The sequence below is a fragment of the Pholcus phalangioides genome, unplaced genomic scaffold (assembly GCF_987345545.1).
Source record: "Pholcus phalangioides strain wild (caught in Gottingen) unplaced genomic scaffold, Ppha-v1.0 ptg000015l_1, whole genome shotgun sequence".
Classification (NCBI taxonomy): domain Eukaryota; kingdom Metazoa; phylum Arthropoda; class Arachnida; order Araneae; family Pholcidae; genus Pholcus; species Pholcus phalangioides.
In genome coordinates this window covers 9398659-9423333 of record NW_028301608.1, presented here as the reverse complement: position 1 = coordinate 9423333, position 24675 = coordinate 9398659, and the positions used below count along the sequence as shown (strand labels likewise).

The following is a 24675-nucleotide window of genomic DNA, read 5'->3' as shown; positions in this document are numbered from 1 at the left end:
TGATTTTATCTGATTCCTGAAATCTAGGTTATTAATTACTGTATTTTGAAGAAAAAAAGAAAAAGAAAACAATTATGTCTTCATTTAGGTAGTCAATTTAATGAATTATATCGTTCATAATATTGCGGCCCAATCGTAGAATTTGTCAAATAGGAATTATGTAATTATATTCGATTGTAGAATCCGTTATATCGTAGCAAACTACAGGACCTATTCCGAGGATGTTCTGAAGTTCATTATATACAATTCAAATTCTGGTTCACAAGTATGGTCATCTCAATAATAAACCTTACCATCGCAAATGGGACCGATTTATCGATAGGGAATTATTATTTACCAATAGGAAATGGGGATAAGGTTGGCTGTTATGCATAATCGCCGGTAAAAAGATATATTTAAGGATTTATCGAACTTACCAAAATGGCCGGTGATTATGCATGATGACCGGATTTATCATATTTGACTCATCATAGATATTCATTTCTGTATATGATGTAAATGGTTTTTTTTACCTTTTTTTAAATAGTAATCCTTAGAAGTATTCTTTTTCCCCCTCCTTTCATTCCAAGCATTCCGGAGGAAAGCCTGCAGACACATGAAAATATGATTTCGTATTCCTGCATTTTGTGTAGGCACATATTACTTCTGTGGACGAGAGCAGATTCTGCGTATCATGTATCCGTTATGGAAAAATATGGTAATTGAGTAGAAAAAGAGCTTCGCTTCTGACACTGACTGATGAACTGCACCATATTCTGTGAATGACGAAACGTCTTCCGTTCCTTATTTCGTATGTTTGTATGCGAATTCACCTGGTCTCCTGTAATTTCTATGTGTGTGAAATTCATCAAGAATTACATTGAGTAAACACAAGGGTTATTTAATCAATCATACAGTTGGGTTAAATCGAGAAGCTATCCATACTTAGAATAAGACAACCATAATATTTTTTATGGGCATTGTATAATATTTTATCATGTGTATATATTATTTATAATTTTTGTGATTGTGTTTTTAATTGGTTTTTTTTTTCAAACCGAACACAACTAAGGTCTATCGCCATAGGCAATTTACTACCTAGAGAGTTTTAATTGGGTTGCTGTATTTTTGAAACATATGACATACATATTTGTTATGGGCGTCTTTTTCTCAGCCACCTCGTTGGGCATCTTGCCTTTTACAAATACAAATACAACGCCACAACAGGCAAAATGCCCAACGAGGTGGCAGAGAAAAAGTATTGTGGCGTTGTATTTGTATAAATACAAATAGATGAGATTTTTCACTCATACTGTGAAAATAATTTTTGCCCAAGAATCAAGTATATCTACCTGTGTCTAGCATTTGCGGTCAATATTAGGATGATTACAATTATTGAAAAATATTCATTTTAGGTGGCTTCAAACTATTCATGTTGTTGCGAATTTCTTGGTTAATAATACGTAGTTTATAATAAATTGTGTTGATTTTCACTTGTAAACGTTCTGCATTTTTTTTCACCATGTTGACCCCTTGGCAGTGTAATTTATTTCACAAAAATGTGCACCAAAAATTGAAATATTTCTTCAAATACAAACACAACGCCACAAAAGACAAAATGCCCAACGATGCGGTTGAAAAAAGATGTCCATAACAAATATTGATGGCATATATTTCTAAACTACAGCAATCCAATTAAAAATGTAATTATAGAAACTAAAATCTATATGTACATGATAAAATAGTATACAATGCCCAGAAAAAAAATATATATATATGGTTGTCTTATTCTAAGTATGGATAACTTCTCGATTTACCTCAACATGTTTGTCGTATTTCTTTTTAAATGTGTCAATTGTGTTAGAATTTTTTGCTCGCCATGGGATTAGCTATTCCATTTACTGACAAGCCTATTACAGAAAAACTCCCTGCTGCACCACAATCTATAATTTCCCATTACCAATTGATGCTGGTGTCGCCTTGTGAAAGCAGTCGATTGAAGGCGTACTGATAATTCATGGTATATCCTATCCACCCGGTTGAAAAATTTAAACTCTTCGATCATAAATCCCGACACCTGCGTTTTTATGATGTAAAATAGACAGAAAAATTGAAAGGAAAAAAAAATTCTGAAAAATTAATATTCAGAATATGAAGCGTCTTTTTATAACTCAAGCCTTGATCGCCAACAATTACATGAGCAGCGCTTCTCTGCACCTCAACCACAAATCTATGTCCATCTTTAGGTATGGTCTCCAAAATCTTCATACATATCACTCTCATACTTCAGTGCATGACGAACAGTCTCGAAAATTGGAAGCATGACTCTAGGAGATCGTAAAGAGATCTCTTTGAAAATAGAATCAAACATTCTATTTGTGTTTTTTCAACTACTGAAAAACTTTCAGAAAACCTAATATGCTCGTCAATGAAAATTCCCATATCGTGATCCTAGTTGTATCCGGGATAGTGAAATCATTCAATTCGTAAGTGAAACGTGGGTTATTCAAGCTAAAATGAACCGATCACTTGTAAACCCTAAACTTATATGAACTTATCGTGAACTACATGACCTTATCGTGCTGCAAAATTCGATCGTCGGGAGAATCTCCCATTTTCGTTTTGATTCCCAACCACCCGTATTGGTTTACCGTCATCTGCGAATTTGCTAACAACCCCATCGATACCCTGATCGAGCTCATCGATATAAAATGATAAAGTATGGGGGGCCTAGGACAATTCCTTGAGGAACACCAATTTTGACGTAGTGAAAACTGAAAACCTAGATAACTAATTTAACTAGTAGGACAATCCGTTAATGATAGTCCATAAAATGTCTTGATGAGCATGGAAAATATTTACTAAATTTTTTTTTTTTTTTTTTTTTTTTTTTTTTTTTTTTTTTTTTTTTTTTTATAATTAAAATGATATAAATGGTAAAACTCTGCATGGTAAATCAACTTACTTTAAGTACATTCACGTTTTCATCAAAAACTTTGGGAAAAAATCAGTTTCTTTGATAGAAACATATTCTCTCGATCTCGAAAGCTATATATATTATAATAACAAGCAGTCAATCTTTTCGCCATTGTGCTCCGCTTTTTTTTTAGTAATAAAAACTCATTTTTTCTGAAAGATTGGATAAGTTCAAGAGCAGGTCATGCATGAGACTTTTTTTTTTTTTAGTTAAAATTTTTGACAGCAACCGGAATTTTTTTGTCATAACTGACGAGTCCCTGAGAAAAATCAAAGATACATGAGGGAAGAAAATAAAGATTTAAAAAGACAAACGCGGTGGCTATTAGAAAAAAATTGAAAATAAAAATTTAACAAGATCATTATAAAGAGAGAGTCAAAATACTTTTCTTTCAAACTATTTTATAATGAATAGATCATGAAACTTCAGCTGAGGTTATACATTTCATTGTCAATTTCCATCTCATTTGCCTTAAAAATCGTATGAACTATTTCATTCATATATTTAAAAATGTATGATCGAGATGAGAATTGATGATAAAAATCTATCATGCTGTTCTACATATCTAAAGCATTAAAAAACGATTTTTGTTAAATGTTCGAAAAAACCCGTTTTAAACTGTGAACTAGAATTAAATCTAAAATCTTATTCCCCTTACATTATGTACAAACATATACTATATCATAAATCATAATAAATGTAAAACTAAATCTATATGAAATCATGTATTTTAAATTTCGATTTTGCATTTACCTTACACGTATGCCTTGCAGTTTTATCAATTGCGTTGAATTCATGATAAAAATTTGGAATAAAACATCATTTTAAATGTTCTTATTTGAAGATAATCGTTATTTTTATAGAAGTAATATTTATTTAAATAGGTAAATATTTATTTAAATAGGTAAATATTTATTTTGAAATAGGTAAATATTTATTTTGAAATAGGTAAATATTTATTGATAGATTATGATGCAATTATGTGGTACGTCTTCTGATGGACAAAGTATTATTACGGTTCATTAAGTGAAAACGCACAAAAATGAACACATTTAGTTCGTTTCCAACAAAATTCCGATGATTCGAAATTCAATCCATTTTAAAAAACTGCTTACCGTTAGAAGTATCTGCTTCTTTCAACCATTTAGAAATTTAAATTAAGAAATTTCGGTATTTTTTATGATTTACCTGCCGAAAAAATAATTTTCTCGGATCCATTTCAGTTGAAACACGTACGTTAGTTAAATTTTATTGAGTTGATTGGAAGCCAACCCCAGACAGTTAATTCCATTTATCTTTTAAACTTTCTGATAATTTTTAGTTATATTTTTGGTTTTATTTGACAAAATGCGATTTTCATAAGCATTGACTTCGTTATTACCAGTGTAGTGACCGATCATAAACGATGCTCTGTGACGTCATGATGTCACGTTTTCCCGTTGTAGCGTTTTTCGCCTTGCGATGGATGGTAACCTAGCAACGGATCTCCAGAGAGTTTTTCGAACGTTTTAATCAGTTGATTGTATTTCGTCATAGAGTATGGATGTCGCGTATAACTTGTCCGTGTGTGTGTAAATAAAATGTTCATGTCTTTAAGAATGAAATTTACATCTTCTCATTGCCGTCGCCTTTACTGGTGACCCGGACGTGATCCCGAACCTGCCAAGAACTTATCGCCATGGCTGAACAGCAAGAAAGCGATTTTCGAGTTCAAGCTGTCCACGCGAAACTGCCGACGTTCTCGAGGGACAAGATCAAACTTTTTTTCGTCCAGCTTGACGCTGCCTTCAAGATCAACCATGTTACTGCCGAAGGAACTAAGTATAACTACCTAGTCAACTGCCTAGATGTGGAGATCTTGTCAACGGTAAGTGACATTGTTTTCGATCCTCCCGCATCGGATCCGTTCTCGAAACTCAAGGAGAGACTCCTCACTGTGTATCCGCCGCTGTGGTGGTCGAGTGGTTATAGTGCCGGACTCGTGATGCGAGGATCCGGGTTCGAACCCCACAGTGGTGGTCGGCTGAAGTTGGTTTTCTGTGGTTTCCCAACTTCAAGGCGCAAATGCGAGCCGATCTCCCCGTTAAAAAAGTCTCGCCACAGAGAGCAACAGTCCTACAACGGTAAATCATTCAACCATAACACTTCACTCATAGTTAGTAAAACTTGGGGGCAGATGACAGCACTACACATAACAAGCATTACACAGAAACAAACTATACGTCAGGTTGCACTACACGTACACGCACATTCCCGCATTTACCGATTCGTTGGGGGGTTCCGCGGGGGGGGGGTGCATGTGGGGTGTAGCAGTAGTAGGTAGGGGCTCGGGGATCCATGATGTTCTTAAGTCAGCCACCTCGTTGGGCAATTTGCCTGTTGTGGCGTTGTATTTGTATTTGTATTTGTATAAGCATTCAGCCGCGAAAGAGGTCAAGATATTGTTAGAAGACCTATCCCTAGGTGATCAGAAGCCTAGTATGTTGCTACGTAAAATGCGCGAACTTTCGACAGGGCGAATCAGCGATGAGACTTTGCTCAAAAATTTGTGGCTTCAACGGCTACCAAAGAGTATACAAACAGCGTTAGCTGCCAGCAGCGAAGAACTGGACAAGCTAGCCGAGTTAGCTGATCGAGTAGCTGAGCTCACCGAACTCAATTACGGTCATGTAGCAGAAGCCTCGTCTTGCTCGGAAATAAGAGACCTTAAACTGCAAATCTCGGAGCTGACTAAAAGAGTTGAGCAGTTGGGCAAATATCCGAGGTATAGCCGGAACCGCTATCGAAACTCCAGTCGAGACCGACGTTATCCTGGTTCTAGGAATCGCTCGCGATATCGAGACTCCGATGAAAACCCTAAAGTGTGTTATTATCATAGCAGGTTCGGAGATAAAGCTTGATAAAGTCCCCCTGCGCTTACAACGCTCAGAATATTCAGGGAAACGGTCCAAGCCCCCCGCAGTAACGGCATGCGGTGGCGGCGATAGCAGTCTTCACCATAGCCGTTTGTTCATTATGGAAAGGAAAAGCGGCATGAAGTTTTTAATTGACTCTGGAGCTGATATATCAATTTTACCTTACAAAGGCAACGGCAAACCGACAACTTTTGAGCTTTTCGCTGCAAATAGTTCCCGTATATCTACCTACGGTTTGAAACTCCTGGAATTGGACTTGAACTTACGGCGGAATTACAAATGGCATTTCACCCTCGCTGACCTTGAGAGACCAATTATCGGATCGTATTTCCTTGCTCACTACGGACTCATCATCGATATCAAAAACAAGCGACTTATAGATCCACTCACTTCTCTCACGTGTAAAGGTTTTACTTACAATGGACCTTCGACAACGATTAAAACAATCTCAGGAAACAGTGCTATAACTGAAATTTTGAAGGAATTTCCCTAATTAACGAGACCTCGTCCGTTTTCGAGGAAAGCTTCCCATAATACCTTGCACTACATAGAAACTAAAGGTCCTCCTGTTTTCGCAAAGCCACGCAGATTGCACCCAGCACAACTCAAAATTGCCAAGACCGAATTCCAGATGATGTTGGACCAAGGTATATGTCGTCCATCGAAATCAAACTGGGCTTCCCCGTTGCACATGGTTTCAAAAGGACCGAATGAGTGGAGACCAACTGGTGATTATCGAAGTCTGAATCGAATTACTGTGCCGGATAACTACCCAGTGCCACATATACAGGACTTTGCGCAGAATCTGCATGGATGTAAAGTTTTCTCTAAAATAGATCTGGTCAAAGCATTTCATCATATTCCTGTAAATCCCGACGACATTCCCAAGACAGCAATCATAACTCCCTTTGGTTTGTTTGAATTCGTAGTCATGCCGTTCGGACTCTCAAACGCTGCACAAACGTTCCAACGCTTCATCCACGAGGTGCTACGCAATCTCGACTTCTGTTTCTCGTATCTTGAGGACGTGCTCATCGCCAGACATGACGCAGAGCAACATCACAAGCACCTTAGAGAAGTGTTTGAAAGACTCGATAAGTACGGACTGACAATGAACACATCTAAACGCGTATTCAATGCACCGGAAATTTCCTTCCTGGGATATTTGGTCAATGAACACGGCTCGAAGCCTCTTCCAGACAGAGTTCGTGCAATCCAAGAATTTCCTCTTCCAGAAAACATCAAGCAGCTTCGAAGATTTCTGGGAATTTTGAACTTTTACAGGCGATTTCTACCATCTACAGCAGCTGTGCAAGCACCACTTCATTCCTTCTTGTCCAGCACCCAGAAGAATGACAAGACATCAATTCCTTGGACTCTTGAGACCAGACAAGCATTCGAAAAATGCAAAACTCAGCTCGCTAATGCCACTCTTTTGCACCATCCTTCAGCATCATCACCATTAGGTTTACATGTGGACGCCAGTGATTTTGCTATAGGTGCCGCCTTGCATCAAGTATCTAACGATAATCAGCTACAACCACTTGCATTCTTCTCGAAGAAGCTTTCAAGCACACAAAGAAGTTATTCTGCTTACGATAGAGAATTACTTGCAGCTTATTCTGCTGTCAAGCACTTCAGGTATATGCTAGAAGCAAGACAATTCTGTATTTGTAGTGACCATAATCCGTTGGTGTATGCGTTCAGGCAGAAACCAGAAAAGTGCTCACCACGCCAGCTACGACAGTTGAACTTTATCAGCCAATTCACAACAGAAATTCTCCATATAAAAGGTGTCGACAATATTCCAGCTGATACTCTTTCTAGAATATCGACCATTTCTGTACCCACACCTTTAGATTATGTGCAACTCGCAGCTGACCAAGAGAATGACAACGATCTCAAAACCATCTTAAATTCTAGTGAATCATCTTTACAACTGAAAAAACTCAGCCTTCCTGACGCAACAGCCGAAATTTGGTGTGATGTGTCAAACGGCAAAATAAGGCCTTTTGTACCAATTTCTCAACGACGACGAGCGTTTGAATCATTGCATTGCTTATCACATCCTGGCATCCGAGCAACATCAAAACTGCTGAGCGACAGATTTGTTTGGCCTTCAATTAGATCTGACTGTCGTGAGTGGACTAGAGCATGTATTCCATGCCAACGCTCTAAAGTTCACCGACACACTCGATCCGCGCTAGCTGAATTCAAGGTACCTAACAACCGATTTCAGCATATCAATCTTGACATAGTTGGTCCATTACCATTATGCCAAGGTTCTCGGTACCTCCTAACGATGATAGACAGATTCTCCAGGTGGATCGAAGCCTCTCCAATGCCAGACCAAACTGCCGAAACAGTCGCCAAAACATTAATTGCCACTTGGTTTTCAAGATTCGGCATACCGCACAGGATCACCACCGACCAGGGCAGACAGTTCGAGAGCCAGCTTTTCCAAAGCTTGAGCAGATATCTAGGATTCCAACATCATAAAACGACTGCTTATCATCCACAAGCAAATGGGCTGATTGAGAGACAACACCGATCGCTGAAAACTGCCCTGAGATGCCGTATTCAATCGAATCCTGCTTGGGTTGATGCTCTTCCATTCGCCCTACTGGGTCTAAGAGCAGCAGTGAAAGAAGACCTGGGATGCTCTTCCGCAGAAATCCTCTACGGAACACCATTGCAGTTGCCCGGCGAGTATTTTTCGAAAACACCAGACATTATATAATCCGATTTCGTCCCTCAAATCCAAAAGCTAATGCGTTCAATGAAGCCGGTGCCTACAACAACTCACGGATACACGCCGACGTATATTCCTAGTGATCTGCAATCCGCGTCGCATGTCTTCGTACGCAACGACGCACCACATCCTGCCTTACAACCAACATATCAAGGCCCGTTTCCTGTCAAAGATCGCAGAGAAAAATTTTTCGACATTGGCATCAATGGGGCAAGCAAGAGGATCTCCATTGATCGTATGATTCCAGCTTTCCTTGGAGATAGCTTTAAGGTACCTTCAGAAGTGCCCATACAGCCATCCAGTACAGCGTTGCCAGCACAAGCAGTACCAGCAACTGTGACTCGCTCCGGTCGTCACGTCCACTTCCCCGACAGATATTCGATCACAAATTTCGTTGACACTAGGGGGGGGGGGGGAGTGTGTAGTGACCGATCATAAACGATGCTCTGTGACGTCATGATGTCCCGTTTTCCCGTTGTAGCGTTTTTCGCCTTGCGATGGATGGTAACCTAGCAACGGATCTCCAGAGAGTTTTTCGAACGTTTTAATCAGTTGATTGTATTTCGTCATAGAGTATGGATGTCGCGTATAACTTGTCCGTGTGTGTGTAAATAAAATGTTCATGTCTTTAAGAATGAAATTTACATCTTCTCATTGCCGTCGCCTTTACCAGATTTCATGGAATCCGTCCGCTGGCCAGTAACAAGGTGGACCCAGAGAAAGGAGGTGCCTCCCGCCAGGAACCAGAAAGACAAAGGAAAAAAATCGTTCTCACCCGTAATATACGGAATGCTTATTCACTGTACGATCTTTATTTTCGCTAATAAACTTTCTCTCCCGGACCCTCGCCACGCCAGAATGTGGTGTACCTGCCGTGTTTTATTATTTCACATTCGTCATTCACATTCACATTTCGCATACGTCAAAATGGGCAACAACAACGCATACTTGTTTATCACTTACTTAAGTAAGAATCACCAAAATATGAATTCCAAAAAATAACACGAGCATACCACTAACACCACACATCATGAACGAGAAATCGCTCACTCAGCCCTAGAACGATGAGAATTTCAAATAACCTAAAACGACAGATAGTTATCATTTTTGAATAGGAAAAAATCTACAAAAACTATTTTTTGCTGAACACAATTAAAGTTAAATAATTGTTAAGTAAAAATTGATTAATTTTTCTTTACTGAAACTTCTTAAAATAATATCTATTTAGTCTACGTTTGCAATAAACTGTTGTTCCTGAACCGACTTTTTTGGAATTTTTGACAAAAGACCAGTCCCGTATTTACTAACTTTAAAAAGAGGTTTAACTACGTATTACTTTTTGAGATCGTGTAATTTGTAGCTTTATTTTTACAAGGTATTAAATTGACATGGTTTGAAGTATGCATGTTACGTTTGAGAAATTTGCGAAGATTGCATGTGCGGAATGAAGAAACCGTGGATAATCGCTGAATCCTGAGGCATGTAAAACACATATACGTGAGACAGCTTTACGATGCCGGTCGCATTGTGCACTGAATGAATTCATTTTGTCGAAAACATCAAGGGCACTCATTAGTAGAGTAATAAAATTTAATTATTTCTGGCAGAAAAGTCTTTTGTCCGTAGGTACAATTTTTGTGAGCCTGGCAATCAAGACCTACGTTCTCTGTGCTTATCAACTGTAAAATGTTGTTGTTTTTTTTTTGCTCAGTCGGAAACACGACATCTGGTAAAATAATGGCTTCCGACATCATCCAGCAAGGCTCCCAAGGCTATGATCTCTGATCGAGTCCCCAGGGCGCTTCTAAAGTGAATTTATAGAGTGAAGAAAAATACACAAAAAATAATAATAATGGCCTCAGCCCCCCGGGCTAAAGCTCTGTCCATGAATCGTGAAATTGACGCATAAATATTCTCTCATATACTATACTTCAAAAATATCCCAAACATTTGTATCACGAAACTTTACTTAACTTTATTGTACGTAGGAAAAAAGCTGTTGACTTTTCATTATATATTATTGGACACATATATTAATTACTATATATGTTGTATGGATTAAATTTAATAATCAAAAAATACAACCATTATCAAAGCTGAGCTGAGCTTTGAGCTGAGTATGAATAATATTCAGAAATAGAACAAATATATCTCATTAAAATCAATATTTTCTTTCATACTCTCGTCAACATTTTTTTTTCAAAAAGAAAATAATGAACGTAATCACTAATGATTGTGCACATAATTTGGATTTGTAAAATACAAGTATACTCCATGTGTTCATGCAGTAAGTAGAGATAATGAATTTTTATTATGATAAAGCTGTTTTTTTCATCCTCTGTCTTCCCCAACTCCGAGAGAAATGTTTCCAAGATTTTGGATAAACATAATTATAATGGTACAAAAGAGAAAAAAAATCTCGCAGAAGCACTTGTTTACCATTTTTTTAGTTCTGTTGCTTTTTAATTTCCTTTAACCGCTGTCGGTAATGCGTATAATGACATTTCTTTCGCAGATTCAAACTGGCACGTCTGGGAAATAATTCACTGAGAGAAAACAGACATGAAGAATAATATTTACTTCATTAAAATGCGAAATGACGACCGTAATGAAGTCATTATAAAATTTTATTAAGCGTGGCACGAAAACTAGACTTTCAACAATTTCTTCTGATACTTTCTCGCTCGATTCGCATGTTAATATTTCATTTTTCCTTTCCCAGTAAGCATTTTTTTTAGGGTTTGTTGGAGTAGATAGCGTTTCGAGTGATAGTGACATTATGGTGCAACTTGACTATTAAAACAACTCAAATGACAGTGGAGTTTTTGTCGATTTATTTAAACGCGTGTATGTATTATTAGGGAATAGAATGTGAGTCGGACGGAGATAGAGAGAAAGAGAATAAAGGCAATAAAACCCTCCTGAAAACATTAAAAGTGGAGAACGAGGTGCGTCGTTAAGTGGAGAATCGTTGAACAAAATGCCCGCAATTTTCTTGCTTTACTGCTTTACTTGATATATCGATGTTCTAGGCGTTGGCCCATAAAACATAAACGCCACTGATGCAGAAGAAACTCTCCTGGTCATATTTATAACCGGAACATGTGGTGGCTCTCTTAAAAATTTGGATGCACGCAAGATATACGAGAGTTAAAAAAAAAAAAAAAGACAAGGGTTTAAAGGCTTCAATAGACACGCGCACTTATAGATAGAAAGTACTAAAGAAAGTAATACGCAATACCAAACTTAAAAAGAAAAACATATGGTGAAGGGAAATATTACGGAGAGAGAACAAGCAGTATCTTCAGATTTCCAAAGTATTCCTCTAAAATATATTTCGGCTGCAGGTGCTTTGCATGTGATGCTGTGCTTCGAATCCTCTTTTGTGACTGATTTTGCAACCGCAGGGTGAAAAAATTGGTTTTGATATCGAAATTCTGATATCGTAATAAAACGTAGAAAATATTGGGAAAAGCAATGGATTTAAAAATTTTATTTACCCACGAGGATGTATATTGTGTTCCTTAAAATTTTTATTTCCTCTTTTCTTTTCCTCGCTTACCTGATCTTCCTGATTAACGTATATCCTACTTACTCCGTAACCCTATTCCTTCAACTAGAGATTTTTTCTAAGTAATATAAAACATGAGATTTTGTTTTTATCTTTCAATAAAAATATTATATTAAGGATAAAATACTACCCATAAAATGAAATAATAATTTTTATGTGTAGTTATGAGATTTCAGTATATATTGTTACGAAGGATAGAATTTGAAGAGGCTGTGAACGCATGAAAGGTTTGCGTGACATGCGATTGTAAGAATAGAAGAACGAGATTCTAAATGGACTCGGACACTGGCATTCGAAGAGGGAAGACTCTTGGAAGGTTACTCTAATTTTTAGCAGGAATTATAGTTTTTGTAAATAAAGACATTTATTTGTTATGGAATCCCCATTCCTGTGAGAGTCTACGGCCCTCCTCACACGGGGAAACTAAAATCGAGCTCGAGTTGCTTCAACTTGAGAGTTGAGTTGACTAGAACGAGTTGAGTTGCCCGTTCTCCCTCACACGGCGCTACTAAAAAAATATTCAAAGCCCGGGAAACTGAGTAAAAACAGCACAGTCTATAGTTTTCCTTCTTATCTTCCGGTAGTATCTTGTTAACCGGGTTAGGAAAAATCGAAACAAATAAATAAGAAAAATAATTTCTATTATATGTGAAATTGCTAAAGAGAATTTCAGCTCACAGGTAAATACAAAATTTCATTATTTAAATTGATATCATTTTGAAACGAGAATAAAATGGTAAAAATTAGATAATTTTTTAGTATAATTTCATGTTTCATTCGGAAAAAAAATTCGCAATAAAATGTCTGTTTTTCCTCTATAAATGTGCCTTTCAGTACCTATATATGTTGGATTTAATATATTTTTATTGTTTATTAGTTAAAATATTGTCACGCAGAATTTTAAGTAGTTTCATGAGATGAAACGAATAGTACTAATAGGCAAAACTAGAGACAAACAACACAGGAATTGTTGTTTATGTTTCAGGGAATGATTTTCCCCGAATACTCCCACACACAGATGTGCGTGTACGTGACCTAGATTACAGACATTCCAAGCAAGGGGGAAAATCAGGGACCATCCCTATGGAACACGTGCTTGTTTAGGTACATGTAAAAGTAGACAGTATTTTGAAATTTTCTGCAGGTTCTTATCCAGGGCCGTCTTAAGAGCAACATGGGGGCTCCCAGCCATGTATTTTTTTCCTGAGATCCTACTTGGCAAATTCATTTGGTTATTCCTGAAATTTTTTACCAGATATAATTTTTGTGACGCTCCATCTTCTTTTGAAATCGCCCCAGTGGGGGAGTGCCCGGGTGGGCCCATGTGTTTACCACAGACCCGACATCTAGGGGGATCAGGGGGCTATTGCCCCCCCCCCCGGCTTTCAAAAATACACTATAAATAGTATATATACGTACATACAGTGAGTATATGTTCTTTGCCCCCCCCCCCCCCGAAAAAAGTTGAAATGACAGTCCTGGTTTACCATTTCATTCAGTGGCGTCAGAGCCACGGGTGCAAGCTCAAGCACCCACGGTAATTTTTGGCATGGATCCGAGCCCCCCAGAATTGATTAAGAAATTAAACTTTCCGATATAAAACTAAAGACGAGCACCCACACTTTCGAAACAATTCCGACGCCCCTGATTTCATTATAATTTCAAAATAATATCAATTTAAATAAAGAAATCGTGTATTTACCTGTGAACTGAAATTCTGAAGAAATTTCATTATATCCTTTCAACTGATAATTTATTATATATATACTCTGGATTGTTTTTCAATATGAGTCCAAACTCGCATGACGAAAATATGAAGGAATGCTAAAGGCAGTTTCTCTAGTTTCTTCAACAAAAGTTGGCGGCGACTAGCATGTCAGTCGCCAAGTGACTGAGTCGCGTTCGATATTTCGTCGCCAAGACGCTAATTTCCTCGTGTGAGGGCGTCTAGAGCGATATACGTACTGGTCTTCGGGAGACGGTTTCTCTTATCAGTTGCCGAACTTTAGTTTCCCCGTGTGTGGAGGGCCTACCGATCTTCAAGTCTTCGGCGAAGAACCAGGGAGTGATCCGCGCGACGGGACGAATCTGGTGACAGGAGGTTCGTCGAGAGACCCGCCAGCGACACGACATAATAATATTATCAAGAAGTCATCAATGAATAAGGCAAATATACGAAAAATACAAAAAAAAAGTTAATGCATTTTTCGACACACAGTATTTGCCGTCTTCAGAGTAAGAATACGTAACCACTAATCACGCTAACCAAGGATACGAATTGCGTTGAATACCAAATCCTAACTCACGGTTACTCAGTACGAAAAAGTGCGTCGGTCATTTCAAACGTCTTGGTCAGAGAACCACGTTTCTGAGAAATCAGTAAACAAACTCCCCCCCCCCCCATACATTCCAGGCAGGGAAAATTTTATTGAAAACACTACTGCATATTCATGAACCAGCATTCTTAATACAGAGTGTATGTATTTAAACTACATTTTAGCAATCTGAATTCACTTCAAACGTCGTGGTTAGAACCACGTTCCTGACCACGACGTTTGAAGGCAACAAAGTATTTTTTTTTACTGAGAAACCGAGAGTTATTATTTCATATCCAACCCAATTCGGATCCTCGGTCAGCGTGATTTGTGGTTACATATTCTTCCTATGAAGATGACATATATGATGTGTGTCGAAATGCTTTAAGAAGTTTTTTTTTGCATTTTTCGTACATTTCCTTTATCGTTGGCGAGTTCTTAATATTCTTAGGGGCAAAGTTTATCTACTATTCCATATTGAGTATATTGTGTTACGGTAAGTCCAGTTATTACATGTAACCTTAACTTTTAGGGGCAATATTTTTATATTTTATCATAATCATTGGTTTTTTATCGCTCTCAATTGGTTGGTGTATTTTCGATATAGATTAGATGCATATTCGACATCAAAATTTTCTATGGGAATCTTTTTCAGAACTTTGATGGGCATTTTGTATTTTGTGGCTTTTGTATTTGTACCATAAACCAGTTATTATGTATAATCGCTGAGCATTTTTATAAATTAATTGATTACTTTTTGATTCGCCGCTGTGGTGGTCAAGTGGTTATAGTGACGGACTCGCGATGCGAGGATCCGGGTTCGAACCCCACAGTGGTGGTCGGCTGAAGTTTGTTTTCTGTGGTTCCCAACTTCAAGGCGCAAATGCGAACCGATCTCCCCGTTAAAAAGTCTCGCCACAGAGAGCAACAGTCCTGCAACGGTAAATCATTCAACCATAACACTTCACTCATAGTTAGAAAAACTAGTGGCAGATGGCAGCACTACACATAACAAGCATTACAGAGAAACAACAAAACTTCACGTCAGATTTCACTACACGTACATTCCCGTATGTACCGATTCGTTGGGGGGTTCCGGGGGGTGTGTGCGGGGCGCATGTGTGGTGGTGTAGTAGTAGTAGGTAGGGCCTCCAAAAAATGGCTCGGGGATCCATGATGTTCTTAAGTCAGCCACCTCGTTGGGCAATTTGCCTGTTGTGGCGTTGTATTTGTATTGTATTTTTCAATGGTTCTCCAATCTTGATAATTAGAAATGAATCTGGAGCCGTGGAGAAATTTTAATTCTATTCGACAGAAACGAAATATTTCGAATTTCAAAGTTCATTGCGCGCAACTAATGAATAAAATTTCAAATTTTAAACGCAATATGTAAATTCTTAGAAATCCGTTTTTCCCCTTATAAGAATTTGAAAAATCATCAATTATACAAATATGAAAATAAACGTATATGCTTGTGAAAAAAAACCAGTTACTGTACCATTTTTTGCAGCATAAAATTACAGAGCAATGCTTATAGATCACAGGTTTTGGTTAATTAGTTTAGCACATTAATCAGAATTATTCTAATTACGTTCCACCAAAAGAAGAAAATCAGAGGACATGAAAAATGCGCACAATCTATTTCGCAAATCCACCCTTCAATACAGCACACATATTATAAAAATGATGCGTCAGTATCAATTTATTTATAGTCTAAATCCGTAACGTATGTGTTATATAAAAATGTAAGTATTTATGTTTAATGTACAATTATATATCTACTGGATCATACAAAATCACATACTGAATATACAAGATAAGTCAAATATGTAAATACGATGTATAACAATTCAACAATTCATGGATTTCCCTATTCCATTAGCTACATACAGCAAAAATATTCGATACACAAGGGAAAAACTATTTATACATATTTGACGGACTATACTATTTCAGCAGATCTAAGAATAACAGTATATTATTGATATATGGAGACAAAATAATTACTACATCAATGATAATGCTCTACTGTAATGATAATCAAGTTATCATTGGTTATGTTGATTTTACCCCAAATTACATTTGAATGCTTCCCTGACATGTTAGATAACATATATAAAAATATGAGCATAACCGAAGAATTGTGTACTCGTGGTATTTCGAGGGGAAATGCATCTGTTCATGGAAATAATCGAGTTCATAAAATATATTGAAAAATGCAATTAGCGAAGCATCTAACAACATCAGTGGTTCTCATAACTAATATATAAATCCGTCAGATAATGAGAATAATACCCGATTCAGCAGGCATTGTTCGCCCGGCGAAAGAAACACTAGATCGTTTCTGGGAATTAATTCGGTACAAGTATTCGCAAACAAAAGCGGACAGAAAGAAGACTTATTTTCAGGAAGGAAACCCGACGTTGTTATATGAAAAACGCCTCGAGGTGATTAATTTTCTTTTGTGGTAAAAACTTGCTTTTAAGCGATGGTGAAAAAGAAAACTCGAAACTCATCAAGAGTGAGAAAAATTGAAAGAAGCAAATACTGATGGGGAGGTGGAAAAACTAATCCTACTTACTCATCACATGCGAGCTTGATAAAAGGTTACTGTAGGGAGACGGACAGAAATTGTTCTGCTTCTGTGATTAAAATAATTCATGAAGATAATTAAATGATTATTTCTCTTTGCATGAATGGATATTTCAAGACATCTCTTCGGATGTTTTCTTTTATTATTATTGTTATTATTGCCATCGGAATAATTTACGTGGAAAAGAGAAGTTATGCAACCATTGCAATAATATTCTTTGAAAAAACAGGGGAGGGAATTGCATGTTATTCATTAATAAAAGAATATATATAACTGGAATTTCAAATCTAATTTATTTCCTTTAGTTGTCTTTTCGCGTATCTCGTTTATCATTACGTTAGTTATTATTCACTACTATTTCATAAAATTAATTTCAGCTTTCTGTGGTTTCTGATATGACAAAAGATAATGATAAATTATATTGTGACTTTTGGTAAATTGGTAAAATGGGCTTTTGCGTCTGTTTGCTTGAGAAAAATCACAAGATTTTAATATTTACTTGGAAAATTTCTTCTATATATTTTTTTTTCCTTCATTTTCTTTCTGGTTATATTTTATTTAAAATGTATCATATTTATTTATACATTATGCTTCGATAATATTATTCAAAACAATTAGGAGGAAAATTGCGTGTTATTTATTAATAAAAGTATAATTCGAATTTGAAATCCGTGTTATTTTATATAGTTGTCTTGCTGGGTAGTTTGTTTAGCATAACATTAATTTTCATTCATTGCGATTTCTAAAATTGATTTGAACATTCTGTGATTTCTGATATCAAAAAATATAGTGATAAATTATACTGTGTCTTTTGGTAAATTTTCTAATATGGGTTTTTGGCTTCTGCTTGCTTCAGAAATCGCCGAAATTTTCACCTTTTACCTGGATTTTTTCCCTTCATTTTTTTATATTTTACTTCTGCTTTTATTTCTTTTACTTTCGTTCACCAATACATTATGCATTAATATTATTTTGTAAAATATTATAATATTAATATTTTTGAGAACATTAAGGGGAAAATATATGTTATTCCATGGTAAAAGAAAATAATTGGATTTTCATATCTAGTTTATTCCTGTTTCGTTGTATTTTCGTATAACTTTTTCACCATAACGTAATTATTATGCATAAAATGTTCGTGAAATCAAATTCAGCTTTCTGTGGTATCCGATACGGCAAAAGATATCGATAAATTATATTATTGCGACTTAATAAATTGGCTGAAAATAATTTTGATTTTTTTTTTTTTTTTGCTTCAGAAATCACCCATATTTTCAGTTATTACCTGAAAAATTATGTTTTCTATAAAATATTATTTCCTTGTACTTTTATTCTCTAGTTCCATTAATTTTATTTGGAATGACTTTCGTATACTAATACATTACGCATCAGTAATATTCTTCTTAAAATGTGGAGAAAAAGTGCATGGTATTTTATAAATAAAATAATTAGTTTGAAAATTTGAAATCTAATTTATTTCCTTTAGATGTATTTTCTCGTATTCCGTTTATCAATACATTAATTATTATTCACTACTATCTAATAAAATTAATTTCAGCTTTCGGTGGTTTCTGGTATAGCAAAAGCTATTGAAAAAATATATCACTGTGACTTTGTAAATTATATATCTGAAATTTTCTTTTGAACTCAGAATTTCAATTTTTATCTTTTCTATAAAATACTATATATATATATATATATATATATATATATATATATATATATATATATATATATATATATATATATATATATATATATATATATATATATATATAGTTCGTTATATGATACATTAAGCATCAATAACATTCTTCGAAGAAATGTAGGAGAAAATGGATGTTACTCATTAATAAAAGAATAATTGGAATGGATGACTTTTCAAATTTGTATTATTTTATTTGGTTGTCTTTTCACGTAACTAGTATATCACAACGTTAATTATATTTCACTACTATTTGATAAAATTAATTTCAGCTTTCTGTGGTTTCTGATGTGACAAAAGATAATGATAAATTATATCATTGTGACTTTTGGTAAATTTTCTAAAATGAACTTTTGACTTCAGTTTGCTTCAGAAATCACCCCAGATTTTCAATTTTTACCTGCAGTTCCATCTTTTCTATAAAATTCAAGTTTTTGCTCGTACTTCTAGTTCTATTTCTTTTATTTAAAATGAGACTTTCGTTTACTAATACATTATGCATCAAATATATGAATGTACAATGAATAATACATTCCTATAAACGTAGAATGATCAGATAAACACACATCGGATACCGAGATGAAAATTTTTTTCTCTCTCTCAAAAAGTCAGTAACGTATATCTTATTTTTTTCCAGCTTCATCTCTTCGGAAGCCCAAAAAATTTGTCCAGAAATGCAATTCCCTGTCATCGGATGCCCCTTGAGGACGTAAGTAGAACATCAAAAAGCGGAAGAGTATTTCGGACGTGAGGAAAAGATGAAGAAGTTCTTGTGCAAGCTGGAAATTATAATCGATATATTTTCTCCCCTCCAGTGTGGTCATTTATCATAGCCTATCTAGAGCTAGCATCCTGTATATCAGGCACTAAACGCTTCTCTAGCACAGTTAATCTGCTTCTAGCTTAAGGAGCTTCATGTGTTTCTGCCAGGTATCATGCCACGTTTAAAATACTTTGAAATTAGGGAAGATACAAGCGTGGAAGAAAAATTGAAGAATTATTTTCCGTTGAGTTACCTGAAAAATGAATAGATATATTTTTTAACATCGTAAACATTTTTACACGTCTTTTGAGAGCTGGCTTTTATAAATTTCAAAACTGAAAGAAAGAGATGAAATTTTGGGAAAGAAGTAAAAAGTTGTTAAAAACAAATTTAAAGGAACACGGCTTTACAATTACTTTATCAAGTGAATCTGAAATCTCACAATCTCTCGAAAAAATATAGACACGATATTATTTAAGTAATTCAGCTTCTTATTAGATTACAATGCATATGATTTATTGATAAAATATTGCTATAAAATAATCTAAATTTATTTAATAATTCTTTTGATCAATGCGTAATTTATTCTGTAAATAAACACGTGTGTGAGTCAATATTAAATTACTTCCGACCTAATTTAATAGCTGGTGCACCAACCTCTTGATCCCCATGTAACACATTATGGTCTCCACAACAGCATGGTCATTTGCAGCTGTTTCCAATTTATCAAGGTAATGTGTGAGAAGTGAATCGAGAGTGCAAAGTGGAATCATTATTCATAACACATGTGAAAATCTGTATATTCCTTCGGATATAAATTATGATTAAATTGGTATCAGTGCAGATCATGTAATGAATCAGAGATAGTTTATTAATCATCGTTGCATTTCCTGCTTTCGGGAATTTGAAGAAAAATTTGTTAGTCGGAAATGTACATAATAATTTTTTAAAATGTTTGTAATATTCAAGTCCCGTGTTTGAGGCTGATTTGCACACTTTTTTCGGAAAACAGTAGTAATTGTTATTTCACGTGATATACGTAAGTATAGATGTTATAGTAAACGTCGAATTTAACGAAGTGAACTGGTAAATGCACTAAAATTGCAAATGAATGGTTTAAATGTGGAATTTTATTGCATTATTTAGCAAAACCAATCAGAGAAAGCCCATTGTGTGCTGCAGGTGATTGAATCAGTACGCATTTCTACAAATCTGTTATTAAGTAATATATCGCTAAAGTATGAATACTTTGAACTGAACATATGAATTAATATCATTAATGGAAACATTCACAAGCATTATTAACAATTAATCAGTCAGTAATCGTACCCTTGCCCTTATGTAGATAATCGCACAATACTTGTTTTGCATAAGATGAAATATGGAATTGAATTCAATTTATCCAATTTATAGAATATACTGATGTCATTGGTTTTGAGTACATTCAAATCCCGTTATAACGAACTCCAAGAGACCGGTGGAATCACTTCGTGATAATGACATTTCGTTATAAAGAAATTCTACATTTTTGCATTGTTCCTATGTAGATTTATTTGGGGATTAGAATAGTTTTCGTTAAAACGCTATAACGATATCGTTATAAACGGAAATTGACCTTGTAAGCAATCACGCCGGAATAAGATATAAGTTGTTATCTATATGATAAAAAAAACTACAGTCATCTTTATACTATTTGGAAAAGTCTCAGAGCAGACAGGCTTCTGCAACAGTGGTTCTCAACATTTGCAAGCCCACGGCAGGGTTGATTTCTTTTTTGTGAATGGAAAGCTCACTCATCCACACGACTAATGAGCAACAAATGGGGCAAAATGAAACAGTGAAGCATACACAGACCGGTTTGACTGATGCCAGGGTCCGGCGGGAAATGTTTTACACACAAGACATTTACAGAGCATGAAAATTCATTAACCCGTCTCTTACACTTTAAAATATAAAATGCAGATTGTAGCACCTGCATCACATGAAAATACACACAAATCGAGTTGATCGTTCAAATGACCGTTGTCAATCTACGTAAAAATTCGTACGTTTTCAGCGGAAAATTTACGAGATGCGTGTACGTAGTAGTAGTTGAGGAAACAACCCAGCTTCTGAATTAGAAATTTCCAATGTTTGTGAACAAAAGTACCTTATTTTTGGCGTACCATTTAAGCAATTCAAATCACCTGGAAGTCGAGCGATCATCGGTGTATTTAGCTAAGCAGGTCTACACCTTCCACGTGTATTCCAACCTATATTACCTTCCATTACATTCGATTTGTAAGAATTTTTCGATTTTGAAATATCAGTAATAATGCTATAACAACCAAGATTGTTTACGGGTATGTTCTTGCATTGTGTATGCTACGTGCCCAAAAACGCTGTCATTAATCGCTTAAACTAGAAGTGAGAACCTGACGAATAAGTGAACCTTTATTCAGTTTTTTTTTGGGTTCTAGGTCTCCCTGGATAAAATATTAAGCAGAGCATTGAAGTTGAAAATCAAAATAAAATGCTAAGCAGGTTTGGGATCAAATTTCGTGTGAGACGTGGCTTTGTCCATAAGTTTCTTTTTACTTGGACAGATCGAAAAATATTTTATATTCGTATATCGGAAACAGAAACAGAACCTATGAAACGTATCGTACGAAAACCATAGGTTATATTGGAAGAGATAATACGTCTCTTAGTCACAAATATTCTATTACATTCGATTTGTAAGAATTTTTCGATTTAGAAATAGCAGTAACAACGACTGTATAAAGAGGAAGCAGAATTCAAAAATAATCGGATTATTTTCTTTCGACGATAGTTTCAAAGTAAATCGGAAACGTAATCTCGTTGGTATGGAATTGTATTCATGAGTGACATCCGAATGAAACTGATACTGAAGGCTGATGATGCTTTCTGTTACAAGATTTAATTAAATGTTGGACAGAAATCATAAAAAGAAAGTTGAAAGATACATTATTTTTACGAGTTATTAAAACGTATTTATACGTATATAGACATTTTATATATAATTTACTTTATCATCGTCGTTCAAGCAGAAGTCACTAAGTTCAAGTTTGAGATTTGGCAATTTAAGTATTTGAGTCGTTATCAAAAATAGTAAAAAGGGTTTTAAAAATTTCTAACTTCTACACTAGATTTACCGATATTTAGATAACTAGTTCGTGGTTCATAACTGTTTATAACATGAAATAATTAATTAGAAGTGCTAATCAAAATTCTGTGTAGTTAGTTACACTTCTTTTTAACGAATACCGTTATAACAAAAATCTCGTTTTAACGAGGAGTTTTATAATTCCTCAAATAAGTTTACATAGGAACAACGTAAAAATCTGGAATTCTTTTATAACGAAATTTCGTTCTTACGAAGTGATTTCTCCGATCTGTTGGAGTTCGTTGTAATGGGATTCAACTGTATTTATACAGGGGTGTCGTTTCAGTCCTAATTTGGTTTTTATCTCATCAGCCATTTGTTATATGCGTAGGGCCGTAACTGGAAAGGGGGCGGCAACTGCCCCGGGTGGAAAAATTCAGGGGATGGCAGTTTTAGGGGGGAACAAAGAACATCATTACAAAATTATCGAATTTTAAAGCTGCGGGGGGAAGGGCGGCTGAATCATGTTTGCCCCTGAGAAAATCTTAGTTACGGCTCTGGTATAGGTATGGTTCTAGTTAAGAACAAAATGCTCAAAATGTAATCTGGGGGTGTACCACCTTCTGATTCTTAATAACCAATCATCCATACGTAAGAATCGGTTCGTAAGAATCACGTTAAGAATCGAGCTCCGAATGCAACCACGATGTGATTGTTAAAAGTTATTCTTAAGGTCACGTGACGATGGACAGGCCGATAAATTTCCCTTTTGGGGAATTTCGCCATTGGCCAATCAGCGCCCAGCTAAAAATTAACAACAGCTTGTTGTTGACAAGATAAGGAGGAAAAGAAATTTTAGAGCGACGCTAGCCTGAAAAAATGGCGGAGATTATTTCAGCAAATGTGAAAACGGTTTTGAAGAAATGATAAATACATAATATTTTTTTAACATGTTACAGTAAAAAACAAACATATCCATACAATCCAACAGTACTGACGGGGAATTACCCACCTCTGACTTGGATGGCTTCTCGATTGACAACACACCACCGGGCAAATTAAAATGTGTGTTAATAAATGCCAGGAGCTTGGGTAACAAGAAAGATTTTTTAGAAACTATGATAGTTGTGGAGGACTTGGATCTTATAGCCATTACAGAATCTTGGGCAAACGATGGGGATGAATCTTTCTTACACATCTCCGGATACGATACCGGGCCAGTCGCACAGATATACAGGAGTAGTGTTGCTGAGGGTATCGTCCCGAGAGATTGGAAACTGGCTAACGTTGTTCCGATATTTAAGAAGGGTAGTAGAGAATTGGTGTCTAATTATCGTCCAGTGAGTTTGACGAGCTCCCTCTCGAAAATTTTGGAAATTATCATCAAAAGGCAGTTTGTGAAGTGGATAGACGATAATAATGTATTGTCGGATAATCAGCATGGGTTCAGGAAGGGGAAGTCATGTGTAACTAACCTCCTTTGCTTCTATGATTACGTGACTAAGGCTTTGGGTAAGAGCAAAAATGTCGACGTTGTTTACCTTGATTTCCAGAAGGCATTCGATCGGGTCCAACATGGCAAACTCTTGAAGCGTTTACACGAGATTGGAATAGGGGGCAACTTGCTGAATTGGATAGAATCGTGGTTAAGAGATAGGTCGCAACGAGTTATGGTGAACGGGGAATTCTCTGGTTGGACAGACGTCACAAGTGGGGTTCCTCAGGGAAGTGTCCTTGGCCCCATACTTTTTTCACTTTTTATCGACAAACTCGATCAGGGTATCGATGGAATTACTAGCAAATTCGCAGATGATGTGAAGCTAATGGGGGTAATCGGAAATGAAAGCGATAGGGAGTTGCCCCAGACCAACTTAAACAAGATTGCAGCATGGGCAAATGAATGGAGCATGACGTTTAGCGTAGATAAGTGCATGGTCGCTCATTTTGGTTCGAACAACCCACGGTTCTCTTACGAGTTGAATGGTGTCACTATCCCGGA

The 24675-nt window shown here is 36.0% G+C and overlaps 1 protein-coding gene across 1 annotated transcript; it reads left to right on the top strand.

Annotated features, from left to right (window-relative positions):
- The first annotated feature begins 4634 nt into the window (after positions 1 to 4634).
- LOC149075434 (uncharacterized) lies at positions 4635 to 5856 on the top strand. The gene is made up of 2 exons (XM_089245409.1): positions 4635 to 4823; positions 5371 to 5856. The coding sequence occupies exons 1-2, from the start codon at positions 4635 to 4637 to the stop codon at positions 5854 to 5856; spliced, it is 675 nt and encodes a 224-aa protein (XP_089101535.1).
- Positions 5857 to 24675: the final 18819 nt, after the last annotated feature.

Bases quoted from the DNA above. Each gene is read 5' to 3' on its own strand.
- LOC149075434 (XM_089245409.1), top strand. From the start codon at position 4,635: ATGGCTGAACAGCAAGAAAGCGATTTTCGAGTTCAAGCTGTCCACGCG. The intron at 4,824-5,370 runs GTAAGTGACATT...TATTTGTATAAG, and splicing joins ATGTGGAGATCTTGTCAACG to CATTCAGCCGCGAAAGAGGT.